At 33.8% G+C, this 23,228-nt stretch overlaps 1 protein-coding gene across 1 annotated transcript in view; it reads left to right on the forward strand.

Moving 5' to 3' along the window:
- The window catches only part of LOC140040808 (centrosomal protein of 290 kDa-like), a 103,932-nt gene that overhangs the window by 43,518 nt on the left and 37,186 nt on the right, over window positions 1-23,228 (forward strand). Inside the window, exons 33-35 of the mRNA XM_072087025.1 lie at window positions 5,621-5,728; window positions 12,075-12,274; window positions 19,920-20,007. Coding sequence (XP_071943126.1) covers window positions 5,621-5,728; window positions 12,075-12,274; window positions 19,920-20,007 — 396 coding nt within the window. The remainder of the gene's footprint in view (window positions 1-5,620; window positions 5,729-12,074; window positions 12,275-19,919; window positions 20,008-23,228) is intronic.

Genomic DNA, 23,228 nt, shown 5'->3' on the forward strand with positions numbered 1-23,228 from the left:
ATCATGTATCAGAATGAATCATGTAACTTTAGTAAATTCTATGGAATTTGGAAAATGTATTAAAATATCATATGTTCTACATTCAATGAATTAACCTCCATATTCTCTGAAATCAAACAACTAACCAAATATTAAACATTTCTGGTTTACAATTTATTATTACTGTATTTAGCTGCAAAAACATTTTTTTTTTTAATGAAAGGTTAACTGGGTGTGTTGTTATAACATCCATCCAGGATCTATTTAAATCTTGTATTGCCTTTATACCTTCCTCCTGATCTATTGCCGATTCTTTTAAATAAACAAATTCTCAAGCTCTTCCATTGAAAAAACTGCTATTTGCTGTAAAACAGCAACAGAGCCACCCAGTTATGTTTTCAACAGGTATTAGTGGGGTTCACATGGAACGATGTCTAGAAGAAGTGGATTTAACAATTTTCTACTAACTGGACTAACCTTGACAAATCCCGTTCTTTGGCACAATTATGTCTAGTTAATTCAATTTCATAAAAACCTGGTATTGAAGATTTTAAATACTATTTTATGTATAAAATCATCTCTTCTTTTATTTATCCTGTATGTTGTTTACTTTTAACTTAACTTGATTACCAATTAATCATTTGTTAAATTTTGTATACTTTTTTTATATACTTTTCAGTATAGTAAATATTGTAGGCCTACCATCTTCTCTTATATCTATTAGACCTCTGTTCCTCATCAGACATAGTTCATTAAATTTTTTAGGACATTTTACGGTAGTACACAATGAAGAATAACCATATTCTTTGCAATTTAAATGTAAAATATGAAAATTCTTCAATTGGGTTAAAAAATTCTTTAATTTCATTGGTGCAAATGAGACTGAAGGTCACCTGCTGGGTTGTTAATTGGATTACCCTCATAAAATAACTGGCTATCCTTGGATTTAGTTCTAAATCCAAGCAGCAATTATTGTCCAGAAAAAAACCATCATCCGGACATAATTGAGCGTTCACATCCAAATTATGGCGAGATCATATAGATAATCTAGTTAAATTAACTAGCCATAGTTCGATGTGAACGCCACTATTGACCGGAATTTATTTCAACATATTTATTTGATTTCTGTAGTTAAAAAATAATACAGACTAAATTGTGATTTGTTTAATATTCTGTAGGCCTAGTATAAACCGGCCTTGAGGAGAGATGAAAGTTATTGTCTGTGTACTATTGAACATCTAGTCACACTGAAGAAAGACTAAAAAGGATCAATCTACGCCTCTCTCCATAGTCCACTGTGCTTTGAGATGGTTATTGTAGTTCTGTATCATAATATAGTACCAATACAATTTACCATATTAATATTATCATATTTGTCATCATTGTGAAATACCAGCATATTTATGTAAAGTCAAAAAAGTATTTTGGAAAATCATGCATATTAAACAAAACTGCAGCTGATTCAATTATGCACAGTACTAGGCTCATACAAGTCTATAAATAAAGCTATAACATTCAATTCAACACTGACTATCCCTTTAAGTGACTGGGCATGCACACCATCTGGTAATAGTATATCAGATTTTAGTCTACAGGGGATAAATGGGGTCATTGGGATTATATACTGTAAAAATGTAACAAACAACAGGCCTTGAATTGAAAGCATTTTATAGGCCTTGCTACTTATACATTTGAGGAAAGGGTGTATGCATTGGCAGTGGAAGGTGGTCCTGGTTATCACTCCCAATAAGCTCACAAATGCTGGGTGTCTTATATAGATAGCTCACAACAATAAATAGAATGTGTTTCTCTGCATCTCTCAAAAACACCCAATACAGTATTAATAACTTATAATTTCATTTATACTTGGGTTCTACTACCAACCAGGCTTTAGTTTGTTTTTAACCTCAGATTGATTAAAATAGATTCTAATTTTGTTTGGGACTCATGTTTATTAACAATTATCTAGAAAGTTACATGAAGCAGAATGTCCAATTTAAAAATGTATTATACTGAATCCAAATTTGCTGAAATTTTAATGTAAGAACCGTGTTTATAATGGCTAGTGTAAAGTCATTTTTTTCTGTAATTGAATTAAAGTTTTAGTTTCAAGATCTGATTTCCTGTTTTTGTGTAATAACAGTATGTAATTGGCTGCTTGAAGATGTATTGTCTTTCTGGGAATTCCCCCAAAATACTGTTAGTCATCAATTATCGCTTTCAGCTATAAGATCAGTTTTGAAATGCAAATTAATGATACAGCTTTTGTTTTACACTATTTATTTTTTCTATAATAATTGTCACTGGTTTGTTGCACAGATTGAAAAATCACAGCAAATTGAATAGAAGCAACTAAAGCCATAAACAATATATTACCTTTAATAAAATGGAAATATGTATACTATATAAACTGTACACAATTTCACTGCAAAACTGACATGACAGAAGCATCTCCAATCAGACTAATGGAGTAATACATTATAAGCGCATGTAAAATTGTTTCCAGGTTTTCCAATTTCAATTGGTGACTGTTTTCTACATATTGTTGATATTTTCATTGGTAAGGTTCCCAATCGCAAAATTAAACCACCACGAAAATAACAGCAATACAGTACTGTAGGTATATCACCAGCCAGTATACTTACTATTTAAGAACAAACATTGTTCTAGGCTAAAGTTTGCTATGGTGGTATTGATGAAACAAAAATTCTGGTTATATTAGTGTTAATTATACTATCGGATTAAATTGCTGAGGTTCAAAGATAGAATGTGAAGTTTAACTGAAAACCAATGTTGTTTAAGTACTTTTTAAATTTTCTGCTAACATTTTTTAAGAAACTTTCATTGGTTATTATATAAAAGAGTCGTTATCCAATCGAGTTCGAACAATACCATGAAAGCCCCAGTGGTCTAATGGTTAGGACATCTGCATATCAAGCAGGCGGTCCGAGTTCGAGTCTCGGTTGGGGCGACTTTTTCTCATTCTCACAGATTTCCTCATCTTTATCGTTTCAAATTAATTAATTAAATTTCAGTATATCACCGGGCGGTTTAGAATTAATGTTCTTTGCCTATTGTGTTTTTATATATAAAAGTATCTCTTCGGAGATCCCGTCTCGTGAATAAAAATACTGAAAGATGAGGGCGTATCCATTTGATCTCTGTTGCGCGTGCGTACAACTGAGGACTAGTGCTGTTCCGCCGTACCACGCCGAGAATGTTAAAGAGTCGTTATCCAATCGAGTTCGAACAATACCATGAAAGCCCCAGATGTCTAATGGTTAGGACATCTGCATATCAAGCAGGCGGTTCGAGTTCGAGTCTCGGTTGGGGCGACTTTTTCTCATTCTCACAGATTTCCTCATCTTTATCGTTTCAAATTAATTAATTAAATTTCAGTATATCACCGGGCGGTTTAGAATTAATGTTCTTTGCCTATTGTGTTTTTATATATATAATCGAACTCGATTGGATAGCGACTCTTTAACATTCTCGGCGTGGTACGGCGGAACAGCACTAGTCCTCAGTTGTACGCACGCGCACCAGAGATCAAATTGATACGCCCTCATCTTACAGTATTTTTATTCACTAGGCGGGATCTCCGAAGAGATACTTTTATATATATAAACAAATCAGGCAAAGAACATTAATTCTAAACCGCCCGGTGATATACTGAAATTTAATTAATTAATTTGAAACGATAAAGATGAGGATATATATATATATATATAAATCAATGATGTTGCGTAGCACTGTGTAAATTATATATAAATAAATAAATAATTTACAGTATGATTTATATATATATATATCGTATTACGTGCACCACTAGAAATCTAGTTTATTGTATTTCGTGTACTAAATGTAATATGCTTTATATTGGTGAAACTAAACGCAGGTTAGGTGATAGGTTTGTAGAACATTTAAGGTCTATTAAACTAAAGACTCCCGGATTACCTGTAGCCACCCATTTTTGTAATAATGAGCATTCCCTTTCGGATATTACTATTTCTGGTGTTAAAGTATGTAATGGTTCTGAGACATCTCGTAGAATTATAGAAGAAAGAATAATTGTAAAGCTTGGCACTCTTGCCCCTACCGGTATAAATGTACAATTTAGATCCTTTAAACATTAATTTTGCCAGAGACATTCACATATTAACAATTATTTACACTTGAAGCTTTTGTCTTTGTTTTAAATTTCCTGCTTTATAAGCAACCATTCCTGCTTTGTACACCATAGCTTTTGGAGGCGTGCCTTTATAACTATGCCTTTTGTTTGTTAACATCTTTGATTGGCTGATTTGTTTTATTATGTAATTTTGTGACTTATATATATGTTATCCTTTGTTACAATTCTTTTCACCTGATGATGGGTATGCCCGAAACATGTCGTTAAAATAAATCTATATTGAGGCAGTTTTAACTTATTTGATCTTGATTTTTTTCTATATCCTGCCTATGCAGCTCTTTGATTTATATATATATATATATATATAAACAAATCAGGCAAAGAACATTAATTCTAAACCGCCCGGTGATATACTGAAATTTAATTAATTAATTTGAAACGATAAAGATGAGGAAATCTGTGAGAATGAGAAAAAGTCGCCCCAACCGAGACTCGAACTCGGACCGCCTGCTTGATATGCAGATGTCCTAACCATTAGACCACTGGGGCTTTCATGGTATTGTTCGAACTCGATTGGATAGCGACTATATATATATACACGTCTGGGAAAAGAGTCTATTAGGACATGTCATGCTAAATTACAAATCCCAAAGCATTTCTGGTATATTCACTGTCAGATATTCATTGAATTATTATCGAAACAGTCCATTAAAGTTTGTGTTTGTAATAGGATACTTTACACTTGAATTATCTAGGGTGATGAAGTGACCCCCAGACTTGACCTTAGCAATAAAATTAACTAAAGTGACAGACATTGAGTATTCACTTCTGTAACAAAAAAATAATATTTATTCACATATAAAAAGAGAAAAGAAACCCAAAAACCATTGTCTGACAGACAATTTAAGTATTTGTTGCTTTAAATTACATTTTTTCAGGTAAAATAACTATTATGTGACAATAAAATAATGACACATTCAAAAACATTTGAAATAACAAATATTTTTCAATAAGCGAGCAGCGTTTTTTGTAAGAAATATTTCTTGTTTAGATCTAATACAAGATCACAAACTACATTTATTGTAAAAATAAATACTATATGGTCCTAATGCGATAACTCTTTTCGTCTTTTAACAGTTAAAAATGTGATAAATAAGTTGATTCTAATAATTTAAGCGGCCTGCTATAAATCCATGCATTGCGCAATTATTTCAGCAATTAGACGTCATGCTAGGGCTATAGTATGGTGTACGATGTTTGTACGTTACTGCTGTTTACCAGCTAGGCCTACAAAACTAAGCCTAGCTACAAAAGGGCATTCACCGCAAGCTACTTATGTAGTGCCTTGTTTTTTTTATCATAATTTACCATAAAATGTACATTCAAGACAAGGAATGACCTAAGTCTAACAAAGTAATGCATTATTTTTACAAAACGTCAATAATTGTAGGGAATGAGTCTTAAATCAACAAAAATGAGTTACTTATTAATGTTTATCTTTAATTACAGGAACTTGATGAGGAGAACAAACTGCATATTCAAGAAGTTCAGAATATGCAATTGAAGCTGAATAGCAAATCTGATATGGCATTTACTAAGTTCAAACAAACAGCAATGGTAAGAAAAATATTTATTCCAGACTAATTAAATAAGAGTTTGTATTTTTGTTCGTCGTACAATTTTTTTTGTTATTGCACGCATCCATACGTCATGGGGTATCAAAATGACTGCAAGTGTACTGGAAGAGTTTTTAAACAACATTAGGTAAGGTGTTTGTGGGGTATTTGAATCATCTCCAGAAAGGTTTTCAGGGTTCTGGGAAATACCAAAATGACTGGAATCATATTGGGAATGTTTTAAATTAAATTTGAAAACCGTCACGGAGGGTTTGTATAATAGGAATAATGACAGTAATGAGATCTCCCATATTTGTACTGTGACAGTTTAAAAACTGTAATTAAAAAAAAAAAACGTATTAGGGAAATACTGGTGTCTTGGGGTAATAATGATCAAAATGATCAGAATTGTACAGGGAAGGTTTTAAACTATCATTTGAATTTGTTCAAGTTCAAGTTAAAATTTATTATCAAATACAAAATAAATGAAATTTGCCTTCCAAGGTTCAAATAACAATTAAAATAACAACAGTCAAAAACATACAATACTATACAATGGATAAGATAATATATAAGAAAATATGCTTATAATACCCCTTTTACACCGCCGAGCTAAATAACAAACCTGTGTCGTGTCCGGATAAATTTCCTTTTTACACCTGTATTCATAACCCGAGAATGACACAGGTTGTGTGTATTTATACTGCAAAATACCAACCCGTGTAAATCACAGATCAATCGAAATATCGCCCTCTCACGCCGGAAGAGACACCATAGTAACAGTCTGCTCATTATACCTCCTACAATTTTGTTTTATGGCAATACACACACAAATTAAATCTGCTCTGGAAGAATAATATCTTGAAATAAAAATGAATAACAAATAACCAGAAGTTGTATATATTAAATAAATGAATAAACAAAATTAATCTTATCTTAATTCTATGTAAATTAAATACTATAGAGAGCGAGGATAATAAACAAACGGGTAAAGATACGCTGAGCGTTTTACACCGCAAACATGAGTTCATCCCGGGTTGACTTGACGCTGAATACATTCCGCATCACTTACCCGTGTGGTTCAGCGACCCGGGTAACTTTTTACGTCGTTTACACCGGCCTACATTTCCGCATTTTTGCGTCCCGGGTACGACTCGGGTTATACAATTCCGGATCAACTCCGCATTTTTACTGGCTGTGTAAAAGGGGTATTAAACATTTGAGTATACTTGCTAAAGTATGCGCCAAAGCATTCTATTTGAAATTGGTTAAAAAATGGAAGATCTTTTGCTTGCATTTATGATAAACTGTTTAATAATTAAACTTTGCATCTCCCAGTTTCCTTAAATTGTCTCGGCTCTTCCATTGAAATAATCCAATTCAAGTCCAATTTTTTTTCTAAACAATTATTGTACTGTATATATTAAAAAAAAAGAACTTTCCTACTTGAAACACCAATGAAAGCTTTGATTGGAGACCATCTGGCAATATTGGGTGCTGTATAGACAATTGGAGCTGGGGTCCCGTCAGGCATTTGAAATTAGCACTGTCTTATAGCAACACAACACAACATCCACAACATCTAGTATCTGCCTCAGACCTATTAGCTCTGCCTTTCCTCTAGTCAAGTTGGGCACAGGACGAGAAAAGCCCTTGATCGATGATACTGAAGGACCAACCAAGGTGAAAAGCGTTACATTTTGTGTTGTGTTTATTATTAAATTGAGTGTTCCCATAATGCAGTGGGCCAAGTCATAATTTTGCGTAGTTTGTATTCGTACGACTGTAAGTGTATTTTGTATTTAATGTAAATGTCTGCTGCCAAGAACACTGAAAAAAACATTGCCAAATGTTAATTCTTTTTATGAGATATTGAAATTCATATATTCTCATAAATATTTATATTACCTCATGATATCACGTGAAAATGATTATATTGCAGTGCTAGTGTTTAATTATTAACTTGTTTGTAGAAAGCAGCAATATACAGTATACTGTATTTCTGTAGATGACGAAATAAGGGTTTCACTTTCTTGTTTGTAAAATTATTCAAAATAATTGCAGAATAAAATAGTTGAGAGAGACACTGACCATTATTATAATTACTAAACCTAATTCAAAGAGGGACTGTTCATATCAACATGATGTTCTGACAAATGTTGTATCTGAACAGTCATCGTCTTTAGTATATGTGTCATACATTTTAGAGGTGAATAGTTTATTTTAAGAGATTAGCGCAGGATGCTGACGCAATTCAATGTTTATTATAATCAAAATGTTGCCTATGATCGATGTCAAAGGAGAGTACTCCATTTAAAAATGTAATAAATATTGCAAAAGCGAATGGCTTTAATTGAGGGGGTTTGGGGTTTGTTGTGGCTAGCGAGATGAAGCAAGTGATAAATTAATATACAGTTTTTTTTGTTTAAACATATTTGTTTTAAATAATATAAAAATAACGCTTAAAAAAGAACGACGTTTCGACTCCATCATGGGGTAATTATCAAGTCCAATGAATGAAATATAAAACAACTACTAATTAAATAGCACAAGCCAAGGGTCAAAGTTTAAATAACAAAAGACCTATTGTCTAACATCCTGTCAAATGAAAAGCTTAGCTTTTACAGAGTCGAATGAGAGTACGTTTATTGTAAATACATAATATAAAAATAACGCTTAAAAGAGAACGACGTTTCGACTCCATCATGGGGTCATTATCAAGTCCAATGAATAAAATATAAAACAACAACTAATTAAGTAGCACAAGCCAAGGGTCAAAGTTTAAATAACAGAAGACCTATTGTCTAACATCCTGTCAAATGAAAAGCTTAGCTTTTACAGAGTCACTTTGTTTATTCAGACTAGGTTTTAATTGTCTGATATACAACATTTCATAGATAAGACAGTCAAATTTGTTTTTGCATTTCCTAAGTATACTAAAACATGAATTAATTTTACTGGGATTAACAATCACTTTATGATCCTTCAAATGCTGTCCTATTAAGCATCTACTATGTTCAACAATGCGTTGGTAGAGGTGTCGGCATGTATATCCAACATAACTTGCATCGCACAAGTCACATTTAACACATTGTTGACTTATAATAGTTGGTTTCTTTTCGACTTTCCTAATGTTATCTTTAACTTTTTTACTTATGAATACAGGGACAATGTTTTTTTTTATCTTGTGACTTAGTTGGCATAGTTGTCGCTTGACGGAGTTCGCAGATTTCTTGTCTTTGAATGGCAGGATGATTCGCACTGGTATTTCGGATAGATCTGTTTCATCTTCTGCAGTGTTGTTATTGCTCTCTGCTGGTTTAAAGTTCTGTATGGTTGTTGTTATTAGTTCATCTGGATATTTCAGACGCTTAAAAATCTTCCTTAGAATTTCACATTCATCATTAAAAAGCTGGTGGGTCGACGATAGTTTGTAAGCCCGATTTAACATAGTTATAATAAGTGACCTTTTATACTTGTTGTCAACGTGACTATTGTAGTGTAGCAATAAGCCTGTGTCTGTTGGCTTTCTGTAAACCCGTGTGTGCAATTTTTCCAAATCTTTGGTTATCAGCATTCCTAGGAAAGGGATTGAATTGTTCACGGCAGTTTCCATTGTGAACGCTATCGCAGGATGGGTTGTGTTGAGTAAAGCTAAAAATTCATTGGCTGCTTCTAGATTTGGCATGAATACTAGTGTGTCATCAACATACCGTTTGTAGTATTTGGGCATGTGGTTCGTAGATTCAAGGCGTTCCTCGATGTGGCACATAAATACATTTGCCATAAGGGGCCCTAGAGGTGATCCCATTGCAACTCCATCAACCTGTTCATACAAGTTACCATTAAATTGGAATAGCTGATCTTTCGTTGCTATATTGAGGAGTACAATTAAATCGTCCTTATCTAAGTTTAGTCCATAATTATCATTGAACCAGTTGTTAGTAAATGCTTTATCAGCAATAATTTGAATTGTCTCGGTTAAAGGAACATTTGTGAATAAGGACGAGACATCATATGATACCAAAATATCACTAGCATTAATAACGGTGGAGCGTATATCAGCTGCAAAGCTAAATACATCATCTATTGTATATGCGTTCTGGGATAGCGGTTTCAACTTCTCATCCAGCCACTGAGCTAATTTATAATTGTAGGTACCTGTTGCTGACAAGATTGGTCTCATAGATAACTTTTCTTTGTGTGTTTTAGGCAATCCATACAAATGAGCTAACCTTGATCCGGTTTGACAAATTGATTTAGCAATTTCTTTTGGAAGAATTTTATGAACCGTTGAAATCATATCTTTCTCCTTTTTCAGGAGTGGATGGTAATGTGTCATTGGTCTTCCTCTTGTTCTTGGTTGTTCAGTAGAGATTGGTATAAATTTGGAAACATTGTTGACTGATGCTTCACATAATAAATGTTCAAATTCACTTCTATCCATGACTATTACTCCTGATCCTTTGTCTGGCTTTGTGATGATTATATCATCTCTCTTCTTTAATTGGCCAAGTGCTCTTGTTAAGGCTTTTGGTGGGGATGGTCCTTTCCTTTCTATATAATTAAGTGCGATAGACTTTAGAGTAGCTGCTGTTAATTCTTTAGTTTCCTCACCAACAATTTTAGGCTCCAGCTTCCAGTACGCTTTCTCGAAATTTGCTTTAATTTCCCTGGATGAAACTCGGTGAGGGTAAGCAAATTGTAAGCCACGGCTGAGCGCTAGCTTTTGAAAGAACGATAGTCTATATGATGATATATTAATGATGTGTTCATCCACATTCTTACCTCTGTACATTAGGTTTGCGATTTTCTTAGAATGTCCATTCATTTCTGCTCCATACTGATTACAGCGTAGCTTGGTCATAGTCTGAAGTATAGCGAGATAACGAAATGACGAACATTGACTTCTGATTTCTGTGTAAATAGTATTTATTTCTTTTCTGAGATTACTAAGAAGTTTCAGCTTCACTTACAGAGTCACTTTGTTTATTCAGACTAGGTTTTAATTGTCTGATATACAACATTTCATAGATAAGACAGTCAAATTTGTTTTTGCATTTCCTAAGTATACTAAAACATGAATTAATTTTACTTGGATTAAAAAAGAACGACATTTCGACTCCATCATGGGGTCATTATCAAGTCCAATGAATAAAGTTATTTTTTAAAGAAAGTCTAGGCCTCCCATGTTTGTTAAACAAAGAAGTACACATAAATAATAGTAAGTTATCAATGGTGGGACTTATTCTAACATAAGAGACACCAATTGGGGACACTTTATATTTTATTGAGGCACTTGCTGCATGTACTGTATACAGTTGGTAATATGGCAGAATGATTTGCATCAATTGAGATAGAAAAACATACTATTTATGACAAACAGAAAATGTTAACTGTAGGCCCACTGTGGCTGGTAACTAAATGTAAATAACAGGTGAAATACTATAGGTTCTCAACATTGAAATATACACAGGCATACTGTAAGTTCACATTGAATTGCAAATAAATTGACATTAAATTTAGGATCTTTTGAATGTTAAACAGAAATAGAGAACCTAATAGTCCTGTATAGGCAGGGGAGTATAGTTTGGGCGAATGTTCCCCTACTACCTTATCCCTATCATAATCAAAATGTCCATCTCTAATATTATAGTTTGTATAAACCGCTTATATATATATACACCATACAGTATCAAATTAATAATTTATTAATGTTTAAATTGCAAATTAGTTCGGCTACAACCAAGTGTAACTATATACATACATATTGAATTTCCTTCATAAATGATACACTCCACCCACCCTTTAATCAAATCCCCTTTTCATATCCTGCCTACTGCTCTGTCTAAAGCCTCGATCGCACTGGACTTAATTTGCGTGAAAATATCCAAGTGCAAACAATTTTTTAAATTTCCGATGATATAGGGTGAAGCTACTGTGGTTAAATTTACCATTTCTCAAGTCCAGTACGAACAAGGCTTAAAGAACCTACCTAATCCTATTCCGTTAAAATGTAAATTTTTGTTTCGTCCTGGATTAATTTTTTGGGGATTAGGAAGTACATGGGAAGACAATCTCCTGCTCTTTTCAAAAACTGTACTGCATTGTTTAACAAGCACATCAGCCATATTGCAAATGGGACCAACAGCTCAACGTATCATCCAAAAGACGCTGCTTTATCTACGTATTCCAACCTGCCAGTTGGAACACACAGAGAGTGGCAATTAAATTTAAACCATGGTGGGTGAAAGGAAACCTATGGTATTTTACGGTTTAGAGCACAACACAATAAAAGGTATTGCAGCTAACAATTATTTTTATTTTGCTTTTATTTATTTATTAAGGAATTGATAAATAAACCCTCAGCAACAATACCAAGTAGCAAACAGTTGCAGAGGTTGTCTGAGTTGGAAGAGATAGCAGCAGAGCAAAACAATGCTATGTCAGCGCTGTCCATCAAATTAAAACACGCCGTCACTGAAACTACGAAATGGAAAGATATAATTGAAAGGAAAACTAAAGATTTCAATGATTCCAAACAAAAGTATGTATGTATGTTCTAATATAAATGATAGTAGAAGTTGCCTCCAAAACTTTCCAACACGATTAAATGGTCATTTTGAAAATTTATATAATATAAATTTGTTTATTTCTATTATAAGCGTTAACCTAGTTATACTGACTAGGTTAACAATTGCAATCACCTATCCACATTATACTGACTAGGTTAACAATTGCAATCACCTATCCACATTATCTAATTATTCAACTGATGATACCATCCCATGTTGTTTGTTATAATGCTTATTTACTAAATGGACTTGCTGGTTATTAGTTGTACCTGTGTGTAAAGCCAAACCAACCAGTATGGTTTAGCACACACTTGCTTGGCTATAAACTTCAGTAAAATTGGTGAGTTTGACTCGGACAGTCCATGGATGTGTACTGATGCATATTAGGTCTTCACCCACCTTTGAGTTTATTTAAGTCTGACACAGCACTCACCCACCCATGGATACCTATGTATCTGTTTATTTAAGTCTGACACAGCACTCACCCACCCATGGATACCTATGTATCTGTTTATTTAAGTCTGACACAGCACTCACCCACCCATGGCATATGGATTCTTTGGTGCACTAATCCAAAAACGTCCGCACGATATTGTTCCTATTCTAAGTGCATGGAGGAAACTACTTTTTTTCACATTTATACTTGTAAAATCTTTATCTCGCATAGTATACATTAGTTCTTATACTATGTTGAAGCTAAGGTATTGTACTTTCTGACTATGTATTTAAAAAATTAATTTTTGATAGCTGGAAATCGCGGATTTACATTAAACATACCCTGTCCCGGCCAAAAAACAGCCGATTCCTGTGTGAAATTCGCGTTTTTCGCTGATGTATAGTTTTGAAATCGCCACAACTTTGAACAGCGTCCTCTTAAAACTTAGTTCTTTTAACATCGTAGTCTCCTATACAGTGGCTTTCTAACCATGTAAATTTTGTTTTGATTGGATGATGGTGAGACCTGCGAAAATTTGATTACTAAACAGCATATTTTTGGAAAATTCCGCGCGAAATTCTGTACTATTGGCCTGTGTTTGATACCCAAATGTGAGTATATTCTGCTTATTTTCATTACAATTTTTTAATCAATATTGTAGTTAAAGTCATATAAAATAATTCTGTGTAATTTTTTTAGAGAATATACGAAATAATACCACCTAAATAGTCTATAAGCTACTAGCCCTTTTAAGTGTATACAAAAATTTCGCATCGGCCATTGTCTAACATAGGCTAGGCTAGGCTGGATTGGCAGCGGGTTATTCCATTTTATCAAAGGGAAATATAATGAACATAAGTAGGCAATAATTATGTTTCTTCTTAGTAAAGTTAGAATTAATATATCTAAGGGACTATTTAACAGTGATTTGGACTATATATATGACCTTTTTATACAATTTTTATTATATACGGTAAATATCGTATAGTATTAATTTGAATGCTCATTATCTTGTATTGGCTATATACAAATTAAAAATTAACTATAGGCCTCTTCTATAGTTAAACAAGTATTATTTGGTCTTACTGTAGTAGTGGTTTTTTATTTCATATAGAAATGAATCTCCGACAGAAGAAAACCATCAACTACCTTCAGCTACACGAGGGATCACAAAGTAAATCAACATCTTCTAAATCAACGACAAAAAGGTGGTCTACATCAAAGCTATGGCGATATGAAGTGATCGAAGAAAGTGGTGATCAAGTTAAAGTCCATTGGATAGGCTGGCTAAATACTTACTTTTGAGTATAATTTAGATTTTATATTAAAATAATTATATATACTTATATTATGTGAATGATAAAAAAAAAAAAACTGAAATTTATATACTGTAGTACTGTACTAGATTGTATCTGCATTATTTGAAAATAAAGCTATATTTATACAGTAATACTCATTGATATTGACTCATAACACTGGTGGTTTCTATAAAGTTTGAATTGAAACTGGCCTACTGTTTATTTGCAATTCAATTGACCTTATAAACAATTTACCTATTTTGAGAATGGAATAGTCTAAACAGTACACTGCTCAACAGAATATTTGTGGCTGTGTGCACTGATCTGTGACGAGTGCCAAAATGTAACTGTTTTCTGAATTGTCCTTTTTCGCTAAAAGGAATCCATATGATACCTATGTATCTGTTTATTTAAGTCTGACACAGCACTCACCCACCCATGGATACCTATGTATCTGTTCCACCATGGAGTAAGGAATATAATTACTCCATGCAGGGAGATGTAACATCTCCCTGCTCCATGGTTCCACCCTTAATCTTTATACAGTCAACTCTCCCAATACCGGACTCTCTGAAAACCAGAAACTCTCCCAATACCAGACTTTTTTTGAGGACCAAAAGGTCCCAAATTTATTTTTACCATTAAAAACACATTCCGAATACCAGACTTTCCGGAAAACCAGACTTATTTGGCCGGCCCAAAGGTGTCCGGTATTGGGAGAGTTGACTGTACCTATTTTTTCAGGGGCCAGTGTGTAAGACAAAATACATTTTAAATGTATATACCACCCTCTGTGTTTTAATAGAAGCACCTACCCTCAAAATAACATGCCATCTATATTTCATTTTCCACCAAATAAATAGGCATTCCTGTGCTATATCGACCATCAATATTGAAACATTCTGCTCAAATTGATAATAAGTTATTTATTTTTAAAACTTAAAAGTTTATTTTGAAATAATGTTTATTCTGAACTTTTTTATGGATGGGTGAGAAAAAGCCATATATGCATAAGAAATAGCCACATATGTCTGAGAAATAACCCTACCGTATCTGAGAAAAAGCCACATATGCGTAAGTAAAAAAAATGGATTACCTCCCTATATTTCTCTAAATGCATTAACGAGAGAACATGTCACAAAATTCCTAGACAATGATTTTTATTACAGTTCATTTAAATAAAGTGTAAGTTACCTATCACTTGACACTACTGTACATTTAAAGGTAATCCCATTTAAATAGGATGGAAGTACTGTAATTGATACATACGGTACTGTACATAAGCCCCTTTCACACAGAACTATAAGACGGTAATATTGCGGTAATTCACAAACGCCGACTTATGTGTGAAAGAGTAAAAACCCCTTCCGTTAGACCACCTCTGGACCTAGTAAAATTGCGGTAATATTACCGTCATGGTCGTAAGCCTGATCTGTGTTAAAGAGTCCACGATATAACGCCTGCTTACAATTCAATTCAATCAATTCAATAAACTTTATTGTCAAACTCATGAATGGCTTGATTGGCTGAAAGTACACACATAAAAATTGTCTAAAAACATTATCGCACAAACAGTAAAAAAGAATAAAATCACATAAAACTGAGAACAAGATGTCATATAAAAAGTTAAAAGAGGGGACAAAAAATACAAATTGAGTTAAAAATACAGCTAAAATACTTATTGCGTTTATCTTTTCCACATTACATTAAAATGCCTCATAGCAGATGGGAGAAAGGATCTACGTAGGCGTTCAGTGTTCCAGCAGCGAGGATATGTAATGCGCCCAGACCGGCTTAACGTAATGTACTGGTTAAGGGGGTGGCTAACATCTGACATAATAACTTTAAGTTTATTTGTAAGCAATCAATTCGGGACATTTTTCTTGATTGAGAAAGACTGTGGCAATTATTTTAGCCCAAATTATTAGATTATATCAATATATATTTTTTTTTTCTAAAAAAGTGCAACCTCTATTATATCAAGACAGTAATCTTGAAATATTATGCTTTTTCACTGTGGCCTTTCACACAGAAAACGTTAAAATTACCGTAATAGTACCTTGTGTGTGAATGGGTCTAGACCAGCAATAATACCGGCTTGCTTACTGGGATATTGCCGCAATTCTATGTGAAAAGGGCTATAGATACTGTATTCAGTTTGTTACCTTATAACCTTTTCACACTGCATAAATTGTTACAACTTGTAGTTGTATTTTGCACAACAATAACTGGTTTAATTGGTGTTTTTAACTGTTATTTAAAATTTGTTCTATTATTCTGCTGCTAAGAAATGAATTGAGGATAATTTATTAACACGGTTATTAATTAGTTATTTTTTGATACAAAAACAAGCCCTACTGTAACAATTGTATGTGTTGAATGTTAGCTGTACACTAATTAATATTATTAATAACAGGCCCTACTGTAACAATTGTATGTGTTGAATGTTAGCTGTAGACTAAATAATATTATTAATAACAGGCCCTACTGTAACAATTGTATGTGTTGAATGTTAGCTGTAGACTAATTAATATTATTAATAACAGGTGCATAGTCACACATCCAGATGGTCCATAATTGAAATTTATTCACTACCATGTTTAGTCAATACAATTTTCAAATACAAAATTAATCTTTGATTTTAAAGCCATGCTGAATGTTAATTGACTGAAACAATATTCTTGTATGAAAAAAGTTTCTTCTGAACAAATCTATTTTTATAATTCAATCAACACAACAATATCAAATAACCATTATTTTACAAATTTGGACTTGTTATTAAATTTATTTTAGTAAAGAAGGTCAGATTTTACCATATCAGTAGGATTCATAGGTTTAGATTAGAAATTACAACTTGTTGACACGCCCTATAAATTCAGTTTTTTACCTAATAACCTTTTCACACTGCATAAAAGGTTACAACTTACACCTACAACAACTGATCTATCAATGTGGTCAATTAATAACCTTTATTTTTCCTTGCAGAAAAGTTATTTTTCCCATTTCTGCTGCCGAGAAATTGATTGGGAATAATTTATTTATTGGGTGATTTTTTTTATACAAAAACAGGCCCAGCTAAGTTTTAACAATTGTATTTATTGAATGTTAGCTGTAGACTAATTAATATTATTATAACAGGTGCATAGTCACAGCCAATACAAATTTAATCTTTAATTTTAAATCAATTTTGAATGTTAATAATTGATTGAAACAATATTCTTTGTATTTCTTATTAACATAATCTATTTTTATAATACAACACAACAATATCAAATAACCATAATTTTAAAAATTTGGACTTGTTATTAAATTAATAGATATTCAATTTATTTAGTATTGGAGGTCAGATTTCACCATATCAGTAGGATTCATAGGTTTAGATCAATACCTCTACTCGGAAAATAGAAATAGTGAGCTTTCGCATCAGGATGGTAAACAAAGGGGAACAGTTAGTTAAAATTATTTTTATTTTTTAAAATATTAATCTGCGTATCTACGTGTATATATCCAGATATCTGTTATGTTCATTATCACCATTATCATATCATTTATGTATATTATACATAACCTGTTTTTTTTTTTTTATTCCTAAAAGCCGTCTTAAAAGTTTTGATAAGGTGTTGTTATAGTTAATCCTTTTGAACTTTGCTAATTGTAACCTGGCTAACACAGAAACCTTCTTAAAAACTCCCCTCAGGTTCGCGCATATAACATTATATTACATAGCCTATGTAAATACGTGAATGTGATTGGTTGAAACTGCGTCACATGACTACCGCTGCGAGGATCGTAAATCGTATATATCCTCGAGAACGATGATATTGACTGAGTAATTTTCGCGTAATTATCGTGTCCCCTGTCATTAATCATATAAATTCTCGAGTTCGATGATATTGACTGTGTAATTTTCGTGTGCAACACTCGCGTTTGCCGATAAATAAACAAAAGTCATCTACTGGATCTTGAACTTGGGATGGAATTGTCACTCCATCACAAGACAACGCTTCAACCGCTGCGCCACGGAACTTGCTTGAAGAATTTAATCTTTTAAACTATTTAAGCTATGCATACATAGCGCCCTCATTTGTTATTAGTCCTCCCTAAATGTGATGAAACACCGTTTGTGATTGGTCAAAACTCACGGTAGTAACCTAGTAACTAGTACGCGCTGAACATCCGGCGATTCGGCTCCTCGCGAAGAGAAGAAGACGAATTGTTTATTCGGCCTACCTGATTATAATATTATTATTAATAGGCTTATTGATGGAAATTCTTCTGTTAATTTAAACAACCTAGGCCTAAGTGAATATTTTATTGCCAAGGAATCATTAATTAGTAATTATCTGTATATTATTCTTCACAAGGTAAGGTGTCTAGGCAGGCTTGTTTACATACAATACAAATACTATAGGAGGCCTAGCCTAGCTTCACCCAACCCAGCAGACTTGTTCTTGGCTATATAATATAACAGATATCGCCTTTTATATCGGTTAAATATAAGATTTGACATCCCCTCGGGAATGATATTACGTTCGAGGGGAATATATATTTCCTCGAACTTAATATCATTCTCTCGGGGATGTCAAATCTTATATTTAACCTCTAAGCAGTCAATATTTGTATAATAAGGTCGGGTGCAGGTCAAGTCGGCCCTAAACCGTCGCGGCCTCAAGTCAACTCGGCCTCAAGTCAACTCGGCCTCAAGTCAACTCGGCCTCAAGTCAACTCGGCCTCAAGTCAACTTGGCCTCAAGTCAACTCGGCCTCAAGTCAACTCGGCCTCAAGTCAACTCGGCCTCACGTCAACTCGGCCAAAAACTAATCGGTCAACTCGGCCACAATAAAGTATGGAATGCAAAAAGTGCTTAATATTATTACGATTCTTACTATCCACGTTTTTAAAAAAATGAAGAAATAAAAAATATAATATCATATAAAAAAATGAACTCATTGCCGATATAAATAGAAGTACCCGCGTGTTACAAAAAACACGTGATGGTACCGTATTTTAGGAAATCGAAGACGGAGGCCTACGTTCATGGAGTAATTTACTCCATGCTACGTTCCACCTTTTGGCCATAGAAAAAATGATCGTAGGCCTACATCGTTTTTGTGCATGATTTGCGTTTTTAAAAAAGGGGAAGAGGTCAGCGAAAACACGTAGCAGTTGTAGATATCGAAAAAGCTGGCAAACGCGCAGGGAGGCTCAGCTACGAAATTTTATTAAACGTAAATAAAGGAAAGTTGGTGAAGTCATTCCTATTTTTTTTTGCTAAATAGGCCTATATTATTGTCTAAATAATAACATTCATTAAAAGTCAGAATTATTCATTAAAAAAATTGTGAAGAAATATTATTTTATCAATCCCCTTCATTTGCACTTTTTGCGTTCCATACTTTAACGGGGCCAAGTTGACCGATTATTTTTTGGCCGAGTTGACGTGAGGCCGAGTTGACGTGAGGCCGAGTTGACTTGAGGCCGAGTTGACTTGAGGCCGAGTTGACTTGAGGCCGAGTTGACTTGAGGCCGAGTTGACTTGAGGCCGAGTTGACTTGAGGCCGAGTTGACTTGGGGCCGAGTTGACTTGGGGCCGATTTGACTTGGGGCCGAGTTGACTTGGGGCCGAGTTGACTTGGGGCCGAGTTGACTTGGGGCCGACTTGACTTGGGGCCGACTTGACTTTGGCCGAGATGGTTTAGGGCCGACTTGGATCGAAACCATAAGGTCTACAGCCTATGCCTAGTGGGAGACTCGGCTTTTTCACTTGTCTTCTTGTGCATACCGTCTTGATGCAAAAAAAGAACTAAAAGCTCTTTTATGACATCCCCTCCCCACTTCCTATTGAATGGTATGACATGACCTCTGACATCTTTTTTTATATAGATTAGAGAAAGGTCATCAACTAGAAAAGGATGATTTAAACATGAAAATTACAGAAGCATTGGAAAGTCTTAATCAAAAACAACAACAGGTATGTGTTATAGGGGTAGTAACAAAGTACGAGGCAGCGAGGCAAGTGAGGCATGCGCAGCAAGTCACAAATGTATGCGAGGCATCGTTTTACCATCATCAAGAAATGTGAGGCACCATTTTATCATTTCTCAAAATTGCGAGGCAGGAAATCACCGAAATTGAAGTAGCCTAGGCCTAGGCCCGCTAGTAGGCTAGTTCCCTTTTGCACCTGCCTTGTATTTTAACTCGAATAATAACCATGCTTTATCCTGAATACCACACCTTAGAATTAGTAGGCCTCTACTTTAATGAAGAATAAATCCGTTAAATTTGTGATTTTACAGACGTTTTTCTCGCATATGGTTCGCGAATTTCGCACACTCAATGTTCAATATTTTGGTTTCTATGAAACGCCAAAAGAGCAAAATTAATTAGAGGGCTAAAAACTCTGTGGAATCTATTTGGTGAAGATTTTGTCAGTCAGTAAGGAAAAATGTTACTGTTGATACTGTGCACGGTTTCGTTAACCTTTTAAAGAATAACATAGAACAATTCATCATAATATCCTTAGTAGGATGTCCTAGGTCTACGCTAGGTAGTGATGTTGATTTGGGATCGATTATTATTATTTGAAAACATAACAGTATCACTATCAGTGGTAACATTATTACAGTATTTTTATTGACAGATTAACAAATATATTGAAATAAAACGTGTTTTCACCTATAAATGCATGAGAAATTGACGGATTCCACTGAATTTTAGTCAAAACAAAAAAACAAAACAAAACAAAAATATTGAACATGCGTGAAATTCGCGAAAAGTGTGCGAGGAACACGCCTGTAAAATCATTAATTTAAGGATTTATTTGTTACTTTTTATGTGATTCTTTCATTAAAGTACTCATGAGGTATACTTCTAAGGTGTGGTATTCACACGATAAAGTTAGTTATCAAATTTGGAGTAAAAATACAAGCGAAAGAAACTAGCGCCAGGTTTATTAGTACGTTACATGGACAACAATAAATAAAAATCGTAATATACCTAGCCTACTAAAACAGGAATAGCGTATCATTATTAAAATATTACACCAATTATTATTATTATATAAAAATTGATCAAATTATTTCTCTGGGTTAGGGCTAAGCATATTAGCTAAAGTTAAATTTTAGGCCTAATATTAAGATTGTCGGACGCAAGTCCTTTTCACACCCGCTTCAGAATTCTCTCGCAAATTTGTTTTCTTTGCGGCATTTTATTTGATCGGCATTTTATTTGATCGGCATGTCAGTTACCTTTTATTCACCGCCAGTTAATGAATTTGTCCTGGCCATCGCTGTTTATTTTATTGCGAGAGAAGTACACGTGTTGATTTCCTAGAGAATGGAATGTCAAAAATGTCTTTGGCACGCCGCTCAGAGAGAAGTCTGCGTTTCTGCTGAAACCACGTGCTATAGGAGGGGAATCGCCAAAGGCCAAATCCTCTCAGGGCCGAATCACTCCGCCGCTACTTGCTAAATAGTAAAGAGGGATTTTCCATCTCTCACTAGGTCTACCGGATCGAGGCGAGGGGGTGTGACAAAATATTATTTTCACTCTGCTATGTTCGAGAGACATGTTAAATTAATTGTAAAGTGAACACGCTTCAAATGCCAACAAACATGGCAGTCATTTGAAGATAAGTGTCGCTATAACAATTGTTTATCGAAAGTTGAAGACTGTCGTTCAGATTTTTAAAATATGGCACATACCGAACGGATGCACAACTTTTGAACAGTTTGGGCACTTTTGTAAAAGTAAAATTTGACACGATATGACTTGAATGAAAAAAACAATCGTTACATAAAAATAAACAACATGAGTGTATACACAAATCTATTTAGATACGCTAGGCCTATTATACAAATATAAATAACTGATTATTAGGCCTATAATATAGCATAATAACACGTTAAGATATGCCTCGCACCTTTTTGAAATTGTAAACTATATGCCTCGCACTTTTGGAAATGATAAAATGATGCCTCGCACAAATATTTGGCGTGCCACGCATGCCTCGCTTGCCTCGCTGCCTCGCACTTTGTCAACACTCGTGTTATAGAGTATGTTCCGACAGCGTTAAGATAGGATTATGAGTACACACATACATGTACATATTTTTGCGTCTCAACTTAGAGGCTGCTGCTCATTAGACAGTTAGGTAGAAAAAGTAGAAGTCAATACTTGGTGTTACTTTGAGTTGAGGTCAGTAATTGCTTAAAGTGCTTGTTGGATTGGGTTATGTTGAGTGCCATGTCAAAATAAAGCCCTGCTGTAAGCTTCTCATCCTTGCATGCACTGTATTTTCCTGCTACTACATATTAGAAATGAAAATGTGCAGTTCTATACTAGTCACATCCCGAAATCATCATGGCTTGATTTCGGGAATTGTATGAGCAGGCAGTACATTTTGCAGAATGCTGCTTTGGAAAGTAAAATAGCATCTCTAGATAAATAAGTGAGGTAATTTCACAACTACTAATCTTATCTTTTGAGATGATCCCTTATGCTATACTGTTCTTTTTTCTTGATTTAGACCCACTTAACACTTAAAACACTATACAGTAGCTTTTTAACCTATAGGTCTGTTCAGAATTTGTGTTTTAGGTACAGTAATATACAAATTATTATATTTTTAGTGCAATGGTAAAAATAATTTCATGAGATGAAGGAAAAGATTTGTATTCTTATAACATAGGGAATTTCCGAACCAGCCTAAATCTGTGTATAATAAATGCATTGTTTATTATAAATAGTGTTCAATTTGTATAATAAACAATCCTTTGTTTAACTACAGTATGCTAATGTTGAAATATGTCATGCATGTAAGGGATTAAACTAGATTATATCTTTTCATCTTATAATAACTTGTTACGAAATTCTTTCTATTATGAGGTGAAACAATAATTCCTGGTTCTTTCTTTTTGCCTTTCAATGTGGAATTCACCAGATACATAACATTCATTATATGTTTTATAACACCAACTACAAAAAAAATGATCAACATTAAGAATTTTCAACATTGAAACAAATAAATACCTGTATGAATGAAATAATATGAATGAAAAAACAGTCAACAGGGAATAATGTTGTCGGTGTAGAATATTCAAAAGCTACATTACTTTGTTACATCACATTCCTAAATTGTAGGCCTAATATACAATACAGTAGGTAATTGGACATTATCTGAGGTCAGAGGTC

The sequence above is a fragment of the Antedon mediterranea genome, chromosome 2 (assembly GCF_964355755.1).
Source record: "Antedon mediterranea chromosome 2, ecAntMedi1.1, whole genome shotgun sequence".
Classification (NCBI taxonomy): Eukaryota; Metazoa; Echinodermata; class Crinoidea; order Comatulida; family Antedonidae; genus Antedon; species Antedon mediterranea.